Genomic DNA, 25325 nt, shown 5'->3' on the forward strand with positions numbered 1-25325 from the left:
GAGATGCAAAGCAAACTCTTAGCTGTTAATCCCTGAAAAATCAAAACCGGATTACAAACTTTCAACATACAGTGGTGAGAAAGGTACAGGGCAAACAATCCCATCCCAAAAGGAAGGACTAGGTCACAGAAAGGAGCGATTGGACAAGGACAAGACCCAAACCCAGGAAGACAAACATTAAACAATGTAGCTTCATTTCCAGCATCTGGGGAATATAATGGTTAGATGTGGACTCCAAACGTCTTGAGAAGCCTCACCCATCTGGCCTTGCCAGTTTTAGCCTACATGACTCTCTCTTGGGCTGACTCTGCTCATTACCTGTGGCTTTCCTTGGCAGACATTCCATGTTCCAGGCATCTCTAATTTATTGGGCTCTCCATTTCAATTTGATTTTACTCTCATAGCTTCATGCATCATGCTCTCAAGGGCTGCCTTCAGAAATTCTGACCCTGTCACATTATGTTATGTTGTTTGATATTCTTACTCAAGCTGCCATTCATACATTCAAGGCCTCCCAGACCTTCTTTTGAAATCTTGGTGGAAGCCACCATGACCCCACAACTCTTGAATTCTTTATTCCTGCAAAACCACTATCATATGGACAACATCAAGGTCTGCTTCTGACTGGAGTAGTAGCCTGAGCTCTTGGAACCATTATTGCATTGATCTTTGAGTGCCTGGACAGAGGAAAGTGAATTCTGAGGGAACCAATTCCTTAGGTGACCCTGTGTGAGCAGGGTGCCCTTGTGCTCTCTTTTCAAAGTAAAGCTTTTCAAAGGAGTTTTACACCCTTGAGTCTGTGATGGGTGGGGTCTCGTCAAATACTGAGATGCTTTCGAGGCATCTTTAATATTTTTTCTGGTGCAAAGCACCTGGCTTATTTTTAATGGCATTAATTTCCTTAGCAGTACTACCCTTGGCTCTACCTTAACTTAACACACACACACACACACACACACACACACACACACACACACACACACGTTCTGACCAGGATGCAAGTTTTTCAAATCTTTCTGCTCTACATTTTGTTCTCAATTCTCATGTAAATTTGACTAAAAGAAACCAGTAATACCTGTGCCACTGCCTAAATTCTGTGCTGCCTTAAAATTTCCTTCACTAGTTAATTAATTCATCATCTTCAAACTCAGCCTCTCATAAAGACCAGGGAATGGACAAAATGTAGGTAAATTATTTGCTACAATGTAAGACAAACTGGCCTCTATTTCAGTTTCCAGCCAAGTCCTCATTCCTATCTGAAATTTCACACATTTCACACATTCCTATCTGAAATTTCACACATTCCTATCTGAAATGTCCACATTTCTTTAAGAATTATGGTCTTCTGAATTCATTCCAGAATTGTCCACTAAGCTCCACTTACAACATTCTAGAGGTTTTGTAGCCCATATCTCTAAACCTTTCCAAAATCCCCTCTGCAAACCACTTCCAAAGCCTTAGGAACCACATAATTAGGTGTAATCATAGCAAATACCCTGCTTCTTGGCAGCAATTTTCTGTGTTAGTCAGCTTTCCATGGCTTTGACAAAATACCTAGAGAAAAATTTAAAGGAGGAGCTGTTTCTTTTGGCTTATGGATTCAAAGTTTTCAGTCCATGGTTCCTGGCTCCATTGTATCTGAACCTGTGATGAGACAGTACATTATGGTGAAAGAGTGTGGCAGAGAATAATAACTCACTTCCTGTTTGCCAGGAAGCAGAGAGGGAATGGAAGGGTCCAGGTACAAGATGCACACTTTCAGGCATAACTCTATGGACCCACATTAGGTCCCACTTTCTAAAATTTCCAACATCTCCCAATAGTACCACCAGCTAGAAACAAGGCTTCAACCCATGAGACTTTTGGGGAACAGTCCAGAAACAAACTGACAGCATCAAAATCTGATATATGGAAATTCAAAATGCATGATGAGAACTCTAATGGGACTGAAGAGACAAAGAAAAGTAGTCAATGATAAATAGAAAGTTCAACATGCCTTCTCAGTAATTGGAAGAATAAGTAAAAAATTAGTATGAATGGCAGCTTGAGTAACAATATCAAACAACATAACACGATTGATAGTTATAGAATATTTCACTCAACAATTGTGGAATATACGTTTTGAACTAAACAATGAGAACAATTTGTGATATTTATAGCTATAAGTTTCTTGTAACTTATTATAGCAGTAATAGGAAACAGATATGGATACAAATATCACTATGACCTCTAACGACATTAGTTAAGAAGATAACAAAAACCTATTATAGATCAGGCCCAGGGATCAGTTCCCAACACTGCAGGTGTGTGTGTGTGTGTGTGTGTGTGTGTGTGTATGACATTATTGACAACCATATGTCACAATATTTGACATGCTAGATCAAATGTTCAATGATTTGAAAGAAACAAATGATCAAAATAGAGACAAGGTGAAAGGAAAATATGAATGGCCATGCATCTATCATAGGAACTGAGTTTTCTATCAAAAACCTCTCTAAAACAATTGGAGGCCCAGGGTCTTCATTTGTAAACTATAACAAACATTTAAGAGAAAGATAATAGCATACTTCAAAAACTCTCTTATCTAATAAAGGAGAAGGAAACAGTCTCCCAATAGGTTTATGATATTGTATATTCTAACAAATTAAGTGATAAAGATATTGCATAGAGAAAAATGTAAACTATTATTTCTCACAAATACAAATGCAAAAATATTTAACAAAATATTAGTTTATTGACTTAGCAGTAAGCAGAATGAATAATGTATCAGGGGCAGGTGGGCTTTTTCATAGGAATGCAAGCTTAGTTTAACATTTAAAAAGTAGTAGAATTCACCATATCAACAAAGTAAAGCAGAAAAACCATACAAGTGAATAGAATAAATGAAAGGAATAATTCATCGTTTAACATCTATTCCGGATTTTATAAACCTCTCACAAACAAGTAGTAGCAGGGAATAGCCACCGGATACTGGAAGGCACTGTGACAAACAGATGCATTGAACACTCTTCAGCCCGTGACTGGGAGCAAGACAGGCATGTTTGCCGTCACACTTCAACTCAGTGTTATTTGAGAGGTCACACCCTTTGCACTTAAGCAAGAAAAATAAATGTAAGGTATAACATTTGCAAAAGAAGGTACAAAAGTGACCTACGTTTGCAGATGGTAAGGTTGAAGAGGGAGAAAATGTTAAGGAGCCTACCACACGTGTATTGTGTAACAATGAGCAACTGTAGCAAGTCCACAGGTACAGTCAGTACACCGAGGCAACTGTGTTTCCACATACTAGGGAAAAGAATGTGCAGATGAAAATACACTCTTCCAAACAACAAATATTCAGGGATAAATTTAGCATGAGATACACTAAAAACTGCAAAACATTGCTGAGAAATGGAAAAACCCTAATCAGAAACCCAGTGATCTGTGTTATAGAAATTCCAAAAACTTCTAAAACGTATGCAGAAAGTAAAAGGGCCTAGAATAACCAAGTTATTTTTAGAGAAAGAATAGGAGGGAGTTGAGCTGCTGACTGAAGTTTAACTGATGTGTTTGGCAGGAAACTCCCCTCCACGATAGTATCATTCTGATTTCAGAAACCCAGTCACCTTTAAATAACTTGTAAGTTGGGTCACAAGCAACTTTCTCTGGCCTCCTTTTCATTTCGGTGAGCAAAATGTGATTAAAATGAAGGGACTGGCTAAGGAGGCTACGCACTCCTGACTCTGCAGAGTAGCATTCTCTTTTTTGAAGTCTGTATCTGTAATCATCTTTATTTTGTTTTCTCAAAACTTCCCAGTGATTTTCTTGTTTTACTTGCTAAAAGAGAAAAGAAAAAGAAAAGCTGAGCTGTAACTCTTTAAAACATCGGTGGGAAGTTAGAAATATATTCTCTTGTGCTCTCAGATTCCTACATCTTCCTGTTCTTTATTCCTCTATTTCTCCCTTATTTCCTCACCAAGCAACAATGTACTGAGCACGCCTTCCTAACTGCCAGGTCCTGGGCCGATCACTGGCGTGATGAAAGTACATTTCATCCCATCAAGAGCTCCTAGTCCAGAGCGAGAGAGACAGGTGACAGATCACACAGCAGTATGAGAGGCTGCAGGGCCCTGACAAGAGGGAAGGAGAGTACCCTTACTTATACTAGGGATGGAGGTGGGGAAGGGGGCGTGTTGACGGGTTAGGCAATAAAGCAACTAGAAGAGAAGACTGGGAGGAGACGAAGCATCGGAAGAAGGTCTGTTGCGGGCAGCTAGACGGGAGAGAGGAGAAGGTGCTGATTTACCTGTGCATGCAAGGGTGTGGTTCCATGCGGAAGCATGACCCTGCAGAACTAAGAACTAACTCTGCTTCGCATGACAAAGGTCTGTGTCCTAGGAAAGAAGTCAGTAGGTCATGGGAGTCTATTAGGGGATCTTAAACAGAAAGACCACGTGGTTCATAGCACAATGAGTCACACACTGAAATAAAGTGAGACCCAGGGGCAGAGGTGCAGAGTGGAGGCTTTGCTGAGGACTGCAGCTGAGGCTATAACTGCAAGAATGACAGAGGGGGCCAGTTTGCAAGATGTTTTTTGCATTTGGTGATGAACCCTGCCTGAGCTGCTAGACAAGGACTGTGTTAGGCATTTGGTGGCAGGGGTGGGGTTGCGTCAAACCACAGCCGTCTTCCTGGTCACCCGTATCATTTGCCCTTGGTTCACAATAATTGGGACAGGGAGCTTTTGTCCCTGTGGTTAGTTCCTGTTGTGGGAGGCCTCTCCCTTTACAACCATAGCTGCAGCCCAGGCGGCTGCTCACAGAATATTGACTTTTAATGTGAGTGGCCACGTTGGTGATTTTTATCACCACTTTATCAGGTGTAGACTGAGGAAGATCAAGTCGAATTGTTAGGTGAAATTAAGACTCTTACTGTTTACCATTGCCGCTTCCAATAAAGAGCGTCCACCCTGCAGACCATGAACTGAGCCATTACCTTTGGAACCATCTGTCATTTCATTCATGAAAAAGAAAGAGAATGTCGCTAGTGTTTTGTGGAGAGATATTCCTACTGATTTGAAATAGGTGTTCTTTATCATGCTAAGTAATCAATAGTTGTTTTTAAACAATATGCTTTGGATTGAGTGTTTCTTAGAATTTTGAAGTCACCTATTCCAAAAATAAATAAATAAACTATTGTGTTGAGGGTCAAAAAAAGAAAATGAAGATATAGTTGGGGAAACACAATCCACATGAAATAACAAAAATGTAGCAGACAGCTCCATGGGGTTATTTTAATCTTTAACTGGAATTAAGGAATGTTCCTGCCTTGGATGCTTTGAAGTTGGGGGACTGAGATATAGCTTGGGGAAAATGGAAACAGGAGGTGAAGTTGGGAGGCCTTGAAGGGCCTGTCACAGTGAGGGTGTCCGGGAGTCCCAGAGTGGCAGGCTGTTAATTACAAGGCACAGGAACTCTGATAAAGGAGACATCAGTGTCGCTGTCGCCTGTGGGAGGGGGTGGGCCCCGCCAGCCCTGACATGCAGCAGGCTTCAGGGGGACGGCGGGCACAGAGCAAGGGGAGGGCTCTCGGCAAGAGGACCCGGTCCAACTGCTGCTCGTTCATTTCCGGTGCGACCGTGGGAACTCGATTTATTTCCCTGAACCTCAGTTTCCTTGTCTGTCAAATAGGAGTAGTGAGAGCTGAAGTAGCTAAGAGTCGTCCAGGCCACAGCACCAGGACAGCAGCCCAACCCTCCGATGGCTCCCGTGTAATGAACAAGGAAAGGGAGGACAGAAGCCCCCAGGCCTCTTTGCTGAGGTTGAAGGGCACCAGCAAGGCTTAGAGGCTGCACCCTGGTCAGCCTGGACACTAGGTGACCCTGTGATAAGCCCCTTGCCAGCTCCTCATACCCACTTGTGGCACCTAAGGGCCGTCTGAGGTTAGACAACATAATTCCTGTAGTTCCCATGGTGCTTCGTACAAAGTGGGCGCTTGGTGGGGGCGACTCCCCTCCTCGCTCCTCCCTCCGCCTCTTCCTTCTTCCACTCACATCCATCCGCCTGGCTTGGGACCTTGTCAGAGGGCACAGCCCACGGACAGGCCGTGAAAGAAGCCGAGCGTGAGGTGAAGAACGAGCAGGAGGCCTTGGCACCCAGGCGGGGACAAGTGCAGGTTGTTTTCGAAGCAGGTTGTTTTCCAGGAGTTGGAATGAGTGGCGGTCGGAGGCGGAGGTGCCAACTAAGACTCGGAACTGAGGGGCAGCTGAATGGGCCTGAGGGAGGCTGGCCCTCACTTTGCTCTTCCAACCTTGGGTCACCGTAAAGCTTAGCACATTTGTAATAGACTGGGTCATCAGGAAGATTTATAAATATTTAATTTTAAGTAAATTAGCTGTTGTCATAAGGGAATATAATAAAGAAGAAAATTACCTTAGCTCTTACGTAGGGGCCTCAAGGCTTGCGGTAACAGTGGACCGATGATCTCAGTGACGTCATCCCGCCTGGGTGATCTTGGCATTGGTGCCCCAGGCTCTGCCTCCTCTTGGCTCTGCACCAAGGACAGGAGGCTGCACACACGTGCCTGCTGGCTGTGATTCCGGAGCTGATTTCTCACACACTTTGCATCTTATGTCTGGCCTGTGGTTTCTGGGCTTTAGTGGTGAGCTGTCACCCAAGGAAACAAACACAGTCTGAAAGGCTGTAGTCAACCCTCAGTTGACACGAAAAATTAAAACATAAAACTTATATGAAACCACTTTCTTATTACTACATTTATTGGCCCAATTTCTGATGTCGTATTCATGCTGTCCCTTTACTTCATTCAGCAAATAGTTATCATTCAGTTATTTTACAATTGATGTTGTTCTGCAAGGTAGGGATACCAGGATGATCGAAACAGAGCATCGCAGGCCCTGGCCCATGAGCCCAGCTTCTAATGGAGGGAAGAGGTAATGCACCAACTGACCAACCATGCCCGTGTCCACAAGTTCTGGGTAAACCACATGTGGTGAGATGACTGAGAGACAGAGGGACAGAAATAGTGCTGCAGATACGATGGACAGGGTCGCTTTTCTGAAAAGATTTTTGAGTAGAGACTTGATGAAAGTGTGGGAGTGTGTCCCAGGGATCCGCAGGAAGTGAGTTCCAGGCAGAGGGACCATCAAGGGCCATCAAGAGACACCCTGAGTCAGGAGTGAGTTGAGTGTGTCCATACGACAGCAAGAAGACCTGTGTGCCCTGTTTAGTTAGAGGGGGAAGGTGAAGGCAGAGTGACAGGTGGGACTGGGTCCTTGGATCACAGTGAGGGGAGACCACTGGGTTCTAGTGTCCAGTGAAGTCTCACCTAGACTGACCAGTCACCATCCTGGCTGAGTACCCTCGGGGAGAACAGCAACGCTGTCCCACGCACATCTCCCCCACTCACCAGCTACCTCAATAGAGCCGAATCCCTGTCCCTGTTTACAGCTGGGAGGCCTGCATCCATATTTCAGAGGTATACAACTTAGAAGCCATGAGTTCCAAGCATGAAACAGGTGACTAGTCAGCTTAGAAAACCACCTGTCCTATGATAAGCATATAAGCCCTCTCCTGGAAAACAGCAAGAAAAACATTCCCCCAGCGTACTGGACCAGGTCAGGCTAAAGGTCGCTCTATTTTAAACAATCCTAACCTTAGTAACATCAGGATCGCTCTTCATCAAAGCACTCCTTCGAAACTTTAGAAACAGCAGGGTTTTAGTATTTTAGAACATTTATCAATTTACTCTTTTGGGGAAAACAGGTGTGTTGGGATATGTGCAGGTAATTGTGATGGATTAGAAGAAACCCATGGTAGGAGGGAGCCTCATTGCTCTTGGGGATGTGTGGCAAGGGACATGCGGAGACTTTGGACAGGGAGAGCTCGTCGTTCTGTTTTTGTCTTAGCAGGGGCCTCTGGGCTCCTGTGTGGAGTTTGAACTCAGGTTTAGGAGTCTGGGAGCTAGACACCTGGGAGGCTGAGATCAGGGAGGAGACAATACTGGCCTTGTCCGCAGATCACTTATTCAGGATATAATTCATGGGTCCCCAAGTAAGAGAATGGAAAGGAATGAGTTCTGAGAAGGAGAAAGATTCAGTAAGTTTCATTAATGAGCTAATCGCTTCTGTAGGAAATTGGGGCTCATTACTGCTGGGACTCTTTGGAGGAATCACCAGGGTGGTGATTCTCAAGATGTGGAAGATGGAGAGGCAGAGGGTCTCTACCCTGCCCCCGGCCCCCACCGATGAACAGTGGTTTCCCACATTTCTGGGCTTTATTTTGAAGTTGAGTAAAGGTTCACGCCTTCAGAGAAGGACCAAGGGAGGGGAGAGAGACACGCACACCCACCGAGCAGGATCCGGCCAAGCGCGTGGAGCTGTCCAGCCCAGGGTGCTGAAGCCGGTGGACAGCAGGTGCTACTTCATCACCCCCCCGGGCTGCCTGCTGCAGCTGGAGTGTGGACAAGAAGGTGTAGGGCATCTGAGCATGTGCGGTGCACTTTCAAGAAAGAATCGTCAATACCTGGTACAAGAGAGGGACATTGGAAAGATGATGCTCAATTCACTTTCTTAGGGACCTAAGAAAGTGGTGACAGGAGAGGAGCCATGTTGGAGGCCTGAGTTCCAGGTACCTGTGAAGTATCTGGAGATATATGGGGTCTGCACATCAAGGAGAGATAAGACGCCCACTGTGACGCATGGGTGGACTGGCCCAGGTGTGCTGGCAAGATGTGAAGCGTGTTGGAGACGCAAACTTGAGAAGCAAGAGTACAATGCTGGGGGTCCTCTCTGTAATAAGTCAGTGAAGTAGGAGTCGTTCCCAGGTGAACGCTGGGAGGGACCAAAGGAAGCGACTTCTGGGACAGGAAGCACATGAGGTACTTACAGGCTCATGTGTATTACCAAGGGACTCCCTGGGAGCTCCAGAAAAAACCTATGGTTCAGGAGATAGTTCTTTTAACAAAGATTTCCACTACTTTTAAGCACCTACTATTTATTTGAAAAATATCAGAGACTCCAGATCTCTGGAAGTGGGGCCAAGACCGGTGCTTACAGCATACAAGAGCACACCACGGATTCCATATCAAACACCCTCTCTTCTCTGGAGTTCCATCTTTTCTGGTGATGCTTCTGTTTTAATGAGATAAAACCCCCAAGGCGCTGTGTGTCTTTTATATTCACATTAGGCTCTGGGCGAGCAAAGAAAACACATTTAGAAACCTACCCCAGCTGCTTCCAGGGATCCACCCAGATGACGCTCACTAGGCAACACTGGCCAGCGTCCTTGCAGGCGAGTGATCTGAGTGGGTCTGGTCTCAGGTTGGCTCAGTGGGGAAACCCAGATGGTTCTAGGCTCAGCATTCCTGTTGTGATTCACAAGTTCACGTCCAGCAGCACAACTGCTGGCACAGGATGATACACCACGTAGGCTCCTGCAGCCTTCTGTCAGCTGTGAAAGGCAGTGCATATCATCCAGAGCTCCTCTTTGCTTTTATGGAGAGGGCCAGGATGTGGCTTACTCAGACACGGTTTATTTTCCTCAGCGTGATCTCAAGAGGCATGATATGTGAGCTGATAATTGAGCTGAGGATTATTCTCCTTGCCATAAAAATTCAGAGGCTCACTTATTTCTTTATTAGGCTTTCATGTGAACATGGATGCTTGTGGGTATCTGAAGAGAGGATTTCTGTCCGAGAGCAAAGGAGTCCACAGAGAACCCCCACTGCTCCTACCGGAGTGGTTTCCGGTAGAAATATTCTACCAATTTAGTGGCCATTTTCATCTGTACTTCTTTATACTTACAGTGCATTAATGACTATTGCCCATAGAGACCTCTGATGAGTTTTTAAATAACTTTTCTATGGATTAGAGCCAAATTGAGGGAGGGGTTATGGATTGATTATAATTATCCTGCCCATGTCAGCCAGGATGTAGGAGACTGGAGAGAATTATTCTAGCACCATGTTTTAAAATTTGTCATCTGCCCTTGAGTTTGGCAGATTATTTTAATTAGAAAATTTTGCACTGTATAATCTCAAGTCTCTTTCCTAGAAACACAATGAGGTAGTCCCCTCATTGTAATTAACCAACATTTCCAACAACACTTTGTATCTACCAACCACTGTTCTAAGAATTTTCCAAATCTTAACTCATTTGATCCTCATAACAATCCCATGAAATGGCTACTGAATTATTCCTAACTTGCATGTAAGGAAACTGAGGCCAAAAGACATTTTATAACTTGCACAAGGCCATACAACAAGAGGTGGCAGAAGTGGAGAGAAAACTGAGGTGTTCTTCTGTGGGCCGTGTGCCCCAGGTATGGCTTTCTGTGGCAATCCATGTGCAACACTTCTTGAAAAAGCTGTGCTAGGAAATTACAAGCATTTTTTTCTCTCTCTCTCCTAAAACATAGCCGTGAGTTGGTTGCATCTTGATATAAATCCCTCCTTGGTTATTTTCTTGCCAAAGTGGCCTTCACTGTGGCTCACATCATTCTGACCTGCTTCTAAGTCCTACTGACTTAGATCCTGACCCTCTCCAGTGTCCATGACCTATGATAGCTGGAACCCCTATCTGTTGGCAGCTAAGAGGCCCTTGTTTCTGCCTCAAAATGGAGAATTATGGACATTGCGAGGCAGATAAGTTAAACTTAGCAGGAATTGTGGAATGGAGGGAAAAACGCTCACCTGTCAAGTGTCCAGTACCCAGTGGATATAACCATCTCCTCTCACCCCATCCTGCCTGCTGGTTGAGGGCCACCCCATGATTGGTCCTGCATCTGCTGGGAGACATCCACAGTCTGGGCCCTGTCAGATGTCACTTTTCCTAGAAGACCTTGTACCTTTAAGAAAAGACTCAAAGACCCTTAAAATCATAATAGTTTATCTCGAAGGCATTTTCTGGCCCTTGGGGTACACCGTAAGAGAAGCACATGTGGACACTTTAACTAGGGATGGATCTTTCCAGCATCTCCCACAATTCACCAAATAAATAGTTACTGAATTCCCCAGTTTCTATAAGGACACAATGAAGTTTTCATGGCATCTAACTTCAGCTGGCCTCCACAGCCCTACGTGCCCTGACCGGTGCTGACGAGGGCATAAGGGCTGACATGCCCTCCTGTGTTTTGGGGGGAAGTTCAATACTGTGCTGCGCCCCCTGCTGCCTGCAGCTGGTGCCCGTTAACTCCCCTGGGTCTCCTGTTGGAGGAAAAGCAGAGCCCAGCTGTTCCCAGCCGTTCATACCCGAGGGTCACTGACCCTCCACAGTCACTGCTCGAGGAGCAAACCCGCGTTTCGTCTCTTTAGATGGCGGCTATGGTTCTGCTTTCCATGGGCTGCACTCCCGAAGATCTGTGGGCACACAGAGTGAAACCAGGAAGCCAGGTGCCCTTGGCCCGCTCACACTCCCATACTCAAAGGGCCAGTTTTCCCTAGAACAAAAGCAAAACGAGAACAGCAGCAGCTCCCTCTGCAGCAGCTCCCTGCCGTGCAGGGGAGATGGCCAGCTGACTTCACCGTAATCACTGGCCTCACACCCCACAGCATCCACATAAAGCCTTCTTTGTATTTGAATGTCCATAGAAATCATTCCGCGTTGTAAATCATGCCTTTGCCCATGGTGGTCTTGTCTGAATGCTGGCCATGTTTCTCTTTTCAGTCCCTCCCAAGTTCGTGGTGCAACCACGGGACCAGGACGGGATCTACGGCAAAGCTGTCATCCTCAACTGCTCAGCCGAGGGTTACCCTGTCCCCACCATCGTGTGGAAGTTCTCAAAAGGTACCATGATACTTGATTTGCTTGTTATCTGCCAAGCCCACAGGCTCTTCTCTGGAGATGCTTCCTGCAGGTAGATGTGTGGTTCTCTCTCCCTGAGTCTCAGGTGTTTTCATTGAGACCATGAAGTGCATGCCAACATGCCCTTGGACAGACCCTCAAGGGCCAGGCACGTCATCCAGGTAGGGTGCTCCAACACCTGGGAAACCACTGCCCGTCCACCTGTAAGTAACCATGCTCTGCTTGGAGACCACTGCAGACTTACACATGAGGAACTGCAAGCGTGAATTGTCAAAATTATGCATTCCTGGCAAATTGTGTGCCCAGTGTTTAGGTATGAGATTAAATGATGGAAGAAAGTTAAAAATAAAATCAATGATCTTTTGAAAATTTGCCTGGTCACCTTAGAGTACCTGTTTGAGGTACACATCACATCTTATCACCTTGGGTGACTTTTGTAAAGGCAATTCGCTTGTGAGTGGCATTTAATATTATTTTCTTGTGTCTGGGTAGAGCTCAGATTAATATATCAGTAAGTATACTTAATTATCTGTTGCCTGAGCTGAGATTGAGTTCAATGACTTAGATTCATGAAGGTCTACGCACTCTCATATCCCTTCTGGATGTGGGTGGCCTGGGATGAGCTTTCTATTCATTTTTTTTTTAAGTTTTGAGTTTGGTTGACACATAATTGTTCATACTTATGGGGCACAATGTGATGTTTTGATACATGTTTGCACTGAGAAATGATCCAGTCTGGCTAATTAGCATATCCATTACTTGAAACATTTCTCATTTGCTTTGTGGTGAGAACGTACAAAATCCTCCCTTCTAGCTATTTTGAAATGTACAGCACCTTGTCGCTGACTCTAGCTGCCCTGCCGCACCAGAACGCTGGGATTCATTTTCCTTATCTGAAGTCAGGACCCCAAGCGTCCCTCCCAGCCTCTTCTACCTTCTACTCCTGTGAGCTCACTGGTTTTCCCAGGGTCCCACACATGTACCAGCGAGAGACACAGTGTTCCTTCTGATCATTACTTCACTCATCACATCTTCCGGTCTCATCCATGTTGCTGCAAATGACAGCATTTCATCCTTTTTTGTGGGTTCTTTGAAGTCATCAGGGCATCAGACTTCTCAAATCTGAAGCGTTCTGCCACTCTTTGCAAGTGGTAGTTCAGCCACATTGGTCAGCTTTCCGTTTCTGTGACCTGATACCTGATAAGAACGACTTAGAGGAGGAGAGACTTACTTTGGCTCGTGGTTTCAGAGGTTCAGTCCCTGCCCAGCTGGCTCCATCGTGGTGGGCCTGAGGTGAGGCAGAGCATCATGGCGGAAGGCTATGGTGGTGGAGAGCTACCTTTCCTGGCAAGCAGGTGGGCAGGGAGAGAGAGAGAGAGAGAGAGAGAGAGAGAGAGAGAGAGAGAGAGAGAGAGAGAGAGAGAGAGAGAGAAAGAGAGAGAAAGAGAAAAGGAGTCAGAAGGAAGATGGACCCTTCTTCCAGGGCAGGCACCCAGTGGCCACATCCTCCAACTAGGTCCCCCTTCCCAGTGGTCTGTCCAGCCATCAGTGAATCAGCCCTCCTGAACCAATCACATCCCCAAAGCTCCATCTCTGAACAGGAGACTTTGGTGGACATTCCACATCCAAACAATCACACCCTCAAAAGATGGCCACTGAGCTAAAGTGGCAGCTCTCACATGTCTGTGAAGGAGGGGGCACCAGAGGGGAGTCAACGCCCTCCAGTGACGTGTCACACATCAGTCCTGCTGACGTCCCCTGGCAGGTCCCTCCTCACTGTCAGGGTCTCTAGGCCATGTTGTGGCCACACACAGCCACCATGCACTGGACCCATGTTCACATATGAGGGGAGGGGAGGATGGACACTGGGCAGCAGGCATCTCCAAAGCTCATTTTGGATGTGTCTGTTTTTCTCCAACTTTTTACTTTCAAGAAAAAGGTCATAATGACTTTTGACCACATTGATCTTGGTAGGTGTGTTCGTTTTTCCCAGGGATAATTTTCTGTAAGTAGAATGACTGACTCTGAAAGCAAACAATTTCTCCAGCTTTTGAGCTGCGTTGACAGTTCACCAGTGTTTGGTTCATCCACACACCCTCCCCCAGTTTACCTCTTTCTCCTAACTGCACAGGTACTCCATATGTGCTTCTTAAAAATATTACTGTTACAGGTTGGTTGTGAGGTGTCCCCCAAAAGCTCTGTGGGAGACAATGCAAGGAGGTTCAGAGGAGAAATGATTGGGTTGTGAGAGTCTTAACCCAATCAGTGAACTAATCCCTGACAGGGATTAACAGTGGTAACTAACGTGGTGGGAGTGGCTGGAGGAGGTGGGAACTGGGGCCTGGCTTTGGGGTATCTGTATCCGGCAAGTGGAGTTTCTGCCTCTGGTTCCTGATCATCATGTGGGCTGGGCTGGTTCCCTCTGCCACACCCTTCCGCCATGATGTCCACCTAGAGCCCTAAGGAATGGAGCCAGCCTTCTACGGATTAAGACCTCTGAAACCATGAGCCCTCAAACTGAGCCCTCCCCTAAAATTGTTCTGGTTGGGTCTTTTAGTCACAGCAGTGAAAAAGTTGGCTAAAACATTTACCCAGTGTAATAGAGGGATGTTGTATGTTACTCTTTTAATTATGTAGCAATAAAGATGTTTCTTTAAAAACAATTAGCCTTGCAGTGGAGCACGTTTCCTATAACCAAAATAGTCCTCAGGGCAAAGGTGCAGCTCCCTGAAATATGGCAAAACAGACGTAAATGCAACAGGCCCAGGTCACCTCGCAGGGAGTCATGAGTTTCATCCTAGGGCTACAGAACCTCAGACTGTAGCACAGCAGCTCAGGGTGGCTGCTTCGGAAATGAACAAGCGCTGCTGAGAAGTCACACTGTCACATTTCCAACCCTGGGTCTGAGTACACCAAGTCTAAGGCATTCGATTCTGTCTCCTGGTTTTCTCTCTTATGGGAACGAACAAGGTCACTTACCCAAAAGAGAGTTACCTACACCTGGGTTCCCAGAGGTCCACAGCTATCAAATTTCTTCCACATGCATTTCCTTTACAGTGGAGGAAACGTTTCCATCACTGTCTCTGGGACCAGGGCCATCCCTTGTCAGCTGCTGGGAACCAAGAAGGTCTGCCAAAGGGAGAGAATGGATAATTCACTGGCCTGTGTCCTGCCCTGGCTGGTGGGAGGGTTGATGCCTAGAATGTTCCAAAAACTCCAAGAAGGACGCTGCGTGTAATTAGAGGAATAGATGAAAGGGAGTCTCAGAGGTCCCAGGAGGCCAGACTCCTGTGCCAGTTGCCACAAGCATGTGGCTCTGCTAAGTGCGGAGTGGCCTCAGCTCTGGGACAGTGATGCTGTCCCTTCTCTGTAGCTGTGCTGAAGCCTAGGTTGGGAGTTTGCTGAGTAACCTGAGCGAGGGTGTGAGCTGCCCACACCTGAAGGGAGCCACCACGCTTGCTGAAAACAGACTGTGTGGAGGGCAGGGACTGAAGAGGGACGTGGTGGGCAGGCAGCTGGTTCTGTCTCCAGCCGATGGACTCCATGTGGTGCTAAAGGATGGGAGACACGGGAGAGGGCACTGGGTCTTTGCCCTGAGCGACAGGGAGGGGATTGCAGGGGCTTCTGGGAGGACAGGCAGCTTGGCCAGGCAGATCCAGGCTGGGCCAGGGCAGGAGCTGGCCTCAGTCTGCGCACAGAGCCGGATTTGCAAGGACGCGTCGGTGCAACGCCTGGCGTCCTTCTCTTTCTCTCTCTTTGGGATAAAAGCCTCCCTTTTCCAGGGCTCACACCTACATTCCGTTCTGCCACCACAGGCCAGCTCTGGGTCTTTCACAAGGTCTGTGTTAGACTGACTCTGTGCTCCCACGGCCACAGAGGTTTCCAGAGAGGACTATTCCAGCTCCTCCCTGTCCACAGGGGCCGCCCTTGCCCACTTCTGGTGACAAATGGCTTTCTCAGTGCACTGTAGTCACACCTAACGTGGGTTCATTTTGACATGACCACACATGCAGGGGACGGGTTTGCTTCATTTCAGTCCCCACTGCTGCCTTTCCCTCGCCTTCTCCCTCTCTGCTCCCTCCCTCTACTCCTCTGATCTTCCTTCTGTTGTAGTTTCCTAAGAGGTACTCTGTAGGTGCGCACGGACGCGAGTTCCCTGGGCCTGTTCAGCGGGCGCTTGCTGGGCTTCCTTCTGCAGTTCCCTTTCGCTCCTCCCGCCTCCAGCCCCGCCCCTTCCTCCACCCCACCCACCTCCCTCTGCCTCACGGCCCCCACCTCTCCCCACTTGGTCTAGCGTCCATCCATTTACCAGTGAATGCCATGGTTTCATTCTTCTCTAAGGCTGAGTAAAACCATGTCGTGTGCAGATGCTGTTATGGGGCGCAACTTAAGAACAGACCGATCACCACTGAGAAGTCCAAATTTGAGAGTCTTTATTAAGCCGGCCGGCTGACTGTCTCACACAATGCCCCAAAAAATGGCTATTGGGAGAACAGCCCTGACCACAGGGTTGTAGGGGTTCTTATACCAAAAATCACATTAATCATAAGTGTCTGTTGCTGTGATTCAAAATTACACACTAACATCATGAGATCATCGACAGAGGGGAAAGTGGGTCAAAATGACCCTTACCTAGGTACAGACTAAAGAAGGGTACTAACATCCACACAATCACCGTTCACATGGTACATTGTTTAGGAGCAATAGGAATCAAAAGAGAGCAATTCTTTACTACATAGGAGTTGCCATTGTATATTATTAAACATGTCACACCAAGTAACTGATGATGGGCACAGAGGCGGGGTGTTCCCATGGGAGAAGCTTATTTCCTACATAACATGGAGTCTCAGAGCAACATGGAGCCTGCTTAGTCATTTCCCTGAGAGTCTGGCCTATAATATTCTCATGGAGCCAGATCTGTCAGCCCAGCACACTGCCACATGTCCTTTATCCATTGCCATGTGGCCGACCCCTGGGCTGGTCCGCGTCTTGGCTCTGGTGGACTGTGCTTACCTGGGGGGAGGCAGGTGGCCCTGCTGCTTGCTGTGGGGACAGAGGCGCCAACTTCCCTTACCTTCTGTACCTTGAAGTTGTTCATCTGTGGTCAATTTCCCCTTAGAAGTGCTGAGCCTGTTTCATAGGTACTTTCAAATATCTTTTCTTTTTGAAGGCGTTTTGTGATTTTTCCTGTAGGTATTTGTTCTGTTCCATGCTCTCCATTTCCTCGTCAGGGTCTGTGAGCTCTGTGGGAAGGGCTCATCCCCTACTGGCTAGAGCTGCCCATTTCTCTGTCATTTTTGAACTACTCATTCTCATCTTAATTTGTTCACTCTCTCCCGATTTCCACTCTACCTTTCCCTCAGCAAAGCCTCTCCTTTGTGCTCCTCCCTTGTTGGATTATTTTATTTCTCTTCTCCCTCCAGTTCTGCCAGCTCACATTCCACTCTTGAGCCCTGGCTTCATAGTCGAGTGCCCATTCAGCTTCCCTCTAAACCGTGGCAACGTTTTTCTGGTGAGATTTCGTTCCTTGGTGTTTTCCAGTGTCTTTCTTCCATCTTTTATACTATCTCTGCCAGAGCCTGGCATCCTTTTGAATCTTATGTGGGAAGAAGCATACATCCCCAGGAAGAGATTGGTTTGTGCAGATACTTGATCCTTTGCTCAACCCTCCCTCTCTGACTCCAGAACCCACGCCAGCTCTGGGGAGCTCTGCCTGTGCCTGCTCTCTACACCCACCTGGGTCTGGTCCCTGGGCGTGACTGCTCTGCTGCAGCTAGCTGAGGTTCGCCACCATGCCTCCCTCCCTGCCCGCTGCACGTGCCTCTGCTCACCGTTCCTGCTGGGTTGCCCGTGGCACCACTTGATTGTTTGGATGTTGGCTGTTTCCTAAATTCACAGAAAGCTGAGTTTCCATTTCTCAGTCTTCCTTCTCTCACTGGCTTTTGTAGGCTTCCTAGGAAGAGAAGAAATGGTGGTTTATGCCTCCATCTTCAAATCCAAAATCCTACTGTTTGAGTGTAAAGCCTTATGAAATTTGCATTTTATTTTAGAAAAGGAAGTGAGGTAGGAATCTAAGAGAAAGAGCAGAAATTGTCAGTTCAGAGAATGGGCTGAGCCTTCGAGCCCCAGCCAAAACACTGTCTGGTTGTGTCACTGCTTGTAAATGACTTTATCTACATGAACCATGACTTCCTTGTATGTGAAATAGAATAAGCGATTAACAGGATGTGAAGATTGATATAATTCACAGAAAGCATTTATTATGGTGTCTGGCAGATAACAATTAGTCAATAAAAATCACGTTATCATTATCATCATTATTGTCATTAGTATCACTTCCATGGTTAGCCAGTTGTCCCCAAACTATTTACTGAAAAGCCCCACCTCTCCCACTGACCTGATGTGCTTTATAGTCCCTAACAGGGTGTGCATGTGGAACCTAATCTTTAGCACTCTTCGTGTTGTGCTGACCCCTCTCTTCCGGCTCTAGCACCATATCTGCGGTGGATAGGGGAGGTCTTTTAAAAATGTGTTTAATCTTCTGGCATGAAAACACTCCAGTCATTGTCTTTCTTTTTTAATAATACCTTAGCTCCTTCATATGCTTTGTTCACTTGCTTCTTCCAGATGGATAATTTAATCAAGGAAAATTTTATTGGATTTTTGAAGTTATTCTGGAAAATATGGAGAGCTGTAAATCTGGAGGCTGATTTGGAGAACATTGACATGGTTCCCACCAATACCGTGGGTGGTCTCTCCATTTATTCAAATCCTCCCCAGATGTCCATAAATTTTATTGTTTTTCCCCCCTGGTTCTTGGTAGTGGACATGTGTGATCTCCTGCCTACAGTTTTCTTTGGTCCTGTTGGTTTTCTCGGGGGGAAAGTGTTGTGCCCAGGGCCACTGTTTACTGACCCTCTGTAGCACCCATTTGTCTCTCTCCTCTTGGTGAGGAAGAGGTGGTCCTTAATTTAGGGAGTTTCTGTTCCCTCCACTGTCTAGCACAGGGGGCTCCAGCTGGGGTGCTGCCCTCTTCTTCTTGCCTGTTTCTCTCCAGAAGGGCTTCCTCCCTGCCCCTTCCCCCATGTCCCTCCTGCCTCCAGCTATAGCACAGTCACACAAAATCCTGGTCTCCCCAACTCCATTTTCCTCTAGAGGCTCTGGAGAGTCTGTTGCTCTGGTGCAGAAGCAGTCTTGCCTTTGCTTTGACCTCTCCTGCTGTCCCAGATGGGCGGTTGGAGGTTGTCATTTTTGCATGTCCTCGGTGCAGTCACCAGAGGCCTGACTGTCCCTCACCACTGGGGTTCCACAAGCTCCTTCTTCTACTTCACATCAGCCACTTTAGGAATCCCTTCGCCATCGGCCGTAGACTCCTCACAGGGCCAACAGGGAATTAATTATTTCTCTGAGAAATGCACAGAAATGAAACCAGATGCTCACAACAGTTATCCAGATCCTTCCACGCAGGGTGCTCCATCCAGACTGGAAACAAATGCTGGGCTCAACACGCCTGGCCAGAATGCTCAGGTGACCCTCTCTGGGGTCTTGCTCCAGAATATCTCACCTTGATCACACCAATCTTCTCTACCAGGGCCAGAGTGACATCATGGGTTCCTCCATGGTCCTCAAAGCTTTCGTCTCAGAATAATACCATGAGGAGGACATGGGAGTCACCAAGCCCACGTGTTAACTCCAGGACCCGTTTTCAGCCAACACCAATGTCAGGTCTTTGGTGAGATGACTGAGGCTGTGTCCTCTTCAACAGTCAAGGCAGGTCACACTGCAGAGCTTCTCTTCATTCAAACAACAGTCTGGAAAGGGGCAACTGGTCAAGTGAGAAATTCTCTCTTAAATGGAATCTTTTGTCTCCCGCTGAGAATAAGCTCTTGTGGCCCAGGTAGGATGTCCTTGGTTTTCTGGTCCTCTGAAGGCCATTTCCAGATTCTGCTCCCTTGGTCCTGTTCCCTGTCTCCTTCCAGGTGTGGCTGTGCACACAGCTTGGGCCTGAGCATCCATTAGCCTCATCTCTTCACCCTGGAGGCCACTTGCGCCTTGACCTTGAATGCCAGTTCCATGCCTTTACCCAAGCGTGTGCCCTTCACCTCATGCTCTGCAGCCTGTCCCGTCTTGCCTTGGCCATCTCCAGGGCTCCATCACACCAGTCCTGGCCTTGCCATATTCTTCCTACTGTGGACCACCAGAGTCAAACTCCTGAGAACAAACCTGACCACCGGGAGCTGGTCTCACCTGCCCGTTGCCTACATATCTCCAGGGCCCAGCTTTGCCCCTACTACTCTGGATTACTTAGAATGCTCCAAATCTCTGGCCCCTGGGGAGACACCTCTGGTGCCGCTGAAGGACCAGTGATCCCAAGGTCTTCTCCAGTCACCCCTGCTCTGACCTTGGCCACCAGGCTGGTGTAGGCTCTTAGGCCCCAGGTAATATCCATTGACCCTTGTCCCACCTTGAGTCCATTTATGTGATAGGAACCCTGAATTAATTCAAAGAGAGCTCAAAGACTCCCAAACAGAGAAGGCAATGTCTCCCTATGGCATAAATGGTATAAACAAACAAACAAACAGAAACTTATGAGTCAGTGTGGGTCTTTGTGTGTATAGCGAAAGTGGCTCTGCTGGCGTGTCCCACGTGGGGAGGAGGCCTCACTGAGTGTGCCGCGTGCCTGGAAAAGGGTCACACGCGGAGCGGAGAAGGTGAGTGTTGAGCACGCTGTTATCCTGTTTCTTCCTTTGACAGAAGAAAAACTATCAGAGATGGAAACGCCAGCCTTCCTCCGCTCTGCCAGGATCAGAATCGCAGTGCAGAGGACGGGAGTCCACATCCCGCCTCGCCTGGCTGGGCCTCCAGGCCAGCAAGCCCCCGCCTTCCCTCCTTTCTCTTCCCTCCAGCTCTCTTCTTCCCCATTTCTCCCCCAGGAACTTGCTCCAGTCTTCCTGGGGTAGAGGAAACCACATTTAGGGCTAATGTGTGGGGAGCCCTTGCTCCAGGGAGGTGGTGGCTGAACTGTGGGTGCCAGATGCAGCTGCCCAGGCTCCTCCAGTCCCAGTGCAAAGCCGCGGTGGCACCACATAGTGGAGGCGCCTCTCCTGCCTCCAGTGTTGCAGGTCACATTGGCAAGTACTGAATGGCAGTCTGTTCACCAGTTCAATTTCCCGGTGATGGAGCCCGGCTGAACGTTCCCTCTGGCTGATAAAAGGCAACCCTTGCACACTGGGTGCAGAAGTATGATTATAACGTTGGCCCGCCAGACTGCTGGCTACGAGTCTTACCAGGCTGACCGCGGTCTTCATCCCAGAGGTTTCCTTGACATAGAAACAAAGGAATTAAGGGAAGATAGCCAAATTGCACAGTGAATAATATGTGAATAATTACATGTTGATTTATGAAAGAGGTCACCTAGATGCTATCTCAGCAGGTGCTGTTTTATCCAGAAAGGATTTAACACGAGAATTGAAAGGATACAAAATTCTTGGAAAGATGGACCAAGCAAAGCTGCCCTTTAGGTACTTGAGGAGCATGGGAACCACAAGAAGCTGCTCCCATCAGTGGGGACGGCCACCCTGTGGTGCTGACATGGTGATCTGTAGAAGCTCTTCCACAGGAGGCTGATGCTGATGTTCAGGGTCTTCCGCCCATGCATCCGTTTGCCACCTCTGAAGGAGAACTTCTCCTCCCAAACTGATTTTAAGCACCTCTCACTAAACCAGAGTCTGGAGACAGGAGAGCTATGGTTTGTGGTTTGGGGCTTCCAGTCCCTGTAATTTAGGGAGAGCTGGAAGGAAAGTGGACGCTGAGTGTCAAAAGACAGCGACTGTCACAGGAGACAAAGCATCTCAGGCGTGCTTCACCCAGTGGTGAACCTTCCTTCTTGGGCTTGGGGACAGCTCTTCCAGCTTGGGCTGAAGGACCATGTCCCTGTCCACTTCTGGGTTCGTCTCTGTAACAGGGTGTTCAGACCTCCACAGCATGAGAAAGCGTCCCATCTCCAGCTGCTGACTCTTAGCAGGTGCAGCTGTGGTTGCTCTCTGGACCCGTTTTCCTCTCATCTCCTCCTCTGTCTGCACCTGGTCATTCCCATCCACCCCGCTACCTACTCTCAGAAGAAAACCCTCACCCTGCAGAAGAAAACCACGCTCTTCTCCAGGAAAGCACCGTTCTTTCCATAAGGACAGGGGGATGGTGACTGAGTCCTTGGTGAGGAGAAAGGTCAGCTTTCTGCCCTGTGGGTGCCACCTGGAAGCTTGCAGAGAAGCCCTCCAAGTCTCTGCCGTGCTCCCAACCCCTCTTCCTCCACCGTGCTTGCTGGCCATCCTCCCGTCCTCCACGCTGGTGTGTTCACGTTCACAGGTTCACCTCTGTGCACTCTTGCTCCCCTTGATGTAAATACTAATCTTGTGTTTGTGCAAATTCTTTATTCTCGTTTCATATGTGATTTAATCAAAGGAGGCAGGGAGAATAAGCCATTTGCCCAGAGGGACAGCTGGGGCTCCAAGGGCATGAAGACTAGGCCTTTTGACTCTTGGTCAAGTGCTCTCTCTACAGATGAACAAACACTTCAAAGTGTTCACGTGGGACACTAAACACTGTCCCCACATCCTCAGCCCCTGGGAGTGCGGTGGGACTGATCTTTTCAACAGATAGGAGAGGTCACCCAGCATGGTCATACCCAGCGATCCAGTACGTGCGTCATATAATGCTGGAACATTTTATTTCCGTGTAATGGAGCATTGAAATTGTCCCCACTTAACACCAGCTAGCCACAGAAAATTGACAGCTTTTTAATTAATGGCTGCTGCTTGCTGTATTCTATCTTCTGGCTGATTACCCAAAGTGCTTACCTCGTGCTAAGAAGATTATGGGATTTGCATATTGTATGCACTGCGCCAAATTTTACTCTTTAAAATAACGAATCTAAAGTAGATGGCGGATAATAGTATCAAGCCATGGCCACTCCACTTCCCTAGCGCACAGGATGGCTCGTCGGACTATGCATTCACTAGTGTTCTGTTCAGTGTGATGAGACCTACAGACACTGTCACCCACCAACCTAGACTAATTTTTCTGATGAAAGAAAGATTTAATGTTTTTCAAACACTTAAACTATTTCTCTCTTCATTAGCTTCTTTTAATAATGAGCAGGCTTATCTCAGTCCAGAGGGGACTTCATGGATCATCTTAGTCCACGGTTACATTGAAAGAGCTTAGCAATGCAGTTAAGTTTTGTGGTGCACATTTAACATAAATGATAAATAATAATAATAATAATAATAAATTTTTTTCTGGTGAAATTCTTTGAGGAAAGGAAAAAATATGTGGTGTCGACATGGATGATCCTCTAACATTCTCATATTCTACAGGTATCCCTAAGCTTTAAACATTATGTAAAGCTTTACATAATTCTTAAATCCTATAGTTTTCTGAGATTTCCTAATTTTTTAGTTGGATGGAAATATTTTTTTAAATTCTACCTTCAGCCAAGTTTTCAGGGGTTCCCCTTAGACTAGAAGTGACCCCCAACCTGTAGCCAGCATGTAGAAAGACATTAGTACTGTTAACAGATTTTCAAAATGTGGACTTGAATAAAAAATGGAGCTTTTCCTTGATTTGAAAGTTCCAGTAAAATCCTTTATCCTTACATTAAAGAACTCTTTCTCCATAAGAAGTGATCTTATAATACATAAAACCAAGTCCTTTAAAATATGATCTACTTTTATAGGAGAAAAAAGTGTGACCACATCCATGGATGAAACAGATCTATCAAATTCTGATTAAAACAACAATAATCAAAAAATATGAAATAAGAATACAAAGACATCTTCTGGGAACTGGGGTTGTGACTCAGTGGCAGAGCGCTTGCCTAGCATGTGTTGAGGCACTGGCTTCGATCCTTAGCACCACATGTAAATATATTAATAAAATAAAGGTCCATCAATATCTAAAAATTATAAAAAAAAAAAACCCATAGGACTTTGAAACATGAAGAAGAAAACAAAGAGCCCAGTAGAAAAATGAGCAGTGATACGAAGAAACAATTTGCTAAAGACCAAGTAAAAATGGGCAACAATTTTGTGAAAAGATGCTAAAAATTGTCTATGAGAAAAAATAAACAAAAAACACTCAGAAACATTTAAATTTGTATAATAAAACATGTTATATTGAAGACCCAAAAGATGAATCATGTACACCTGTGAGAAGTAAATTAGCCCCAGCCAACACTGTTGAAGATAAAACTAGTTGGTTCTTTGCTAATAATTTCAACCTGAAGGTGAGTCCTGCAGATGGCCCACAGCACGCCGTCCCCACCATTGTGCACTGATGAGTGAGGAGTCACCGGTGACATGGCCCCTAAGATAAAGTCAAATCATCATAAAGTGATTAAAAAATGAAAAGCAGCATTAAAACGGCAACAACCAGCCATATTCCGTGCTGCGTGCCAGAGCCTGGTTCAAGAGCACCCACGCTTACGACACCCAATGAGGGGCGATGACAGTCATCTCCATTTTATTGGTGAGGAACTGGAAGGTACCGTACCTCATTCCTCACAGTGCGTTTATGATCTGTTGCTGGGTAACAAATCACTCCAAAATTTTGTGACTTAAAATAATGCACACCATCATCTCCCTCCTTCTGTTGGCCTGGAATAGCGTAGCATAGCAGGGGATGCGACTCCTCAGGAATGTCCTGGGGCGCGTCTTCTCCCAAGGGCCTCAGGTGATTGTTCCATGTTCCATTTTCAGACTGTCGGTAGGAGGCTGCCTTCAGGTCCCTCCTGGGAGCCTCTGCATGGGAGAGGGAGGCTCCCACTGCCTAGGGAGAGGAAAGGGAGGGGAGGAGGCAGGGAGACAGAAGGCCTGGTCTCTGCTGGCCGTAGCCACCTGCCCAGTATGTGCCACATTCTATGAGCTCAGTCATTGAACAATAAATTCCATTTGTGTAAACTGAGGATACTTTGTGTGTGTGTGTGAACCTAGAAAATATTAGGAAGGCTATAATCCCTGCAGAAAGTGGGATTGGAATCTTAGAGAGAAAAAGGGCATTTACATCCTTTTTCTCTTTGATATATATATATATATATATATATATATATATATATATATATATTTTTTTTTTTTTTTTTTTTTTTTTTTTGCAGAAAATTCACAGAATTCTCATGTTTAAAACTCCAGGAAGTAAACTAGTAGACAGCTTTCATGAGTTCATTTTCTTAATGATGTTTCAAAATCACTCACTCATTTAATTATGTGTTCGAATGAACACCTTTAATATTATTTGTGAGGCAGCGCGTGGTGGCAGGGAGGGCCTGGGGAGCAGAGCTGCCCACCTCAAGGCAGCTAGGAGGTGGAGAGAGGAAGGAAGGGCATCTGAGACGCATACGCGCTTCCAAGCCATGCCCCAGCGCCTCCTTCCTCCTGAGTCCCCGCCACTGGAACCAGGTCTTCATCCCGTGGACTTCCGGGGACATTCCAGGCTCAAATTAGAACAGAACCCACTGGTGAAGAAGTATGAGCTT

General features: G+C 46.7%; 1 protein-coding gene across 1 annotated transcript in view; it reads left to right on the forward strand.

The window, feature by feature from the left end:
• The window catches only part of DSCAM (DS cell adhesion molecule), a 738606-nt gene that overhangs the window by 511769 nt on the left and 201512 nt on the right, over positions 1 to 25325 (forward strand). Inside the window, exon 10 of the mRNA XM_079155833.1 lies at positions 11660 to 11779. Within this exon, the coding sequence (XP_079011959.1) occupies positions 11660 to 11779 (120 nt within the window). The remainder of the gene's footprint in view (positions 1 to 11659; positions 11780 to 25325) is intronic.

The sequence above is a fragment of the Sciurus vulgaris genome, assembly GCF_902686455.1.
Source record: "Sciurus vulgaris genome assembly, chromosome: 10".
In the NCBI taxonomy this organism is placed as follows: domain Eukaryota; kingdom Metazoa; phylum Chordata; class Mammalia; order Rodentia; family Sciuridae; genus Sciurus; species Sciurus vulgaris.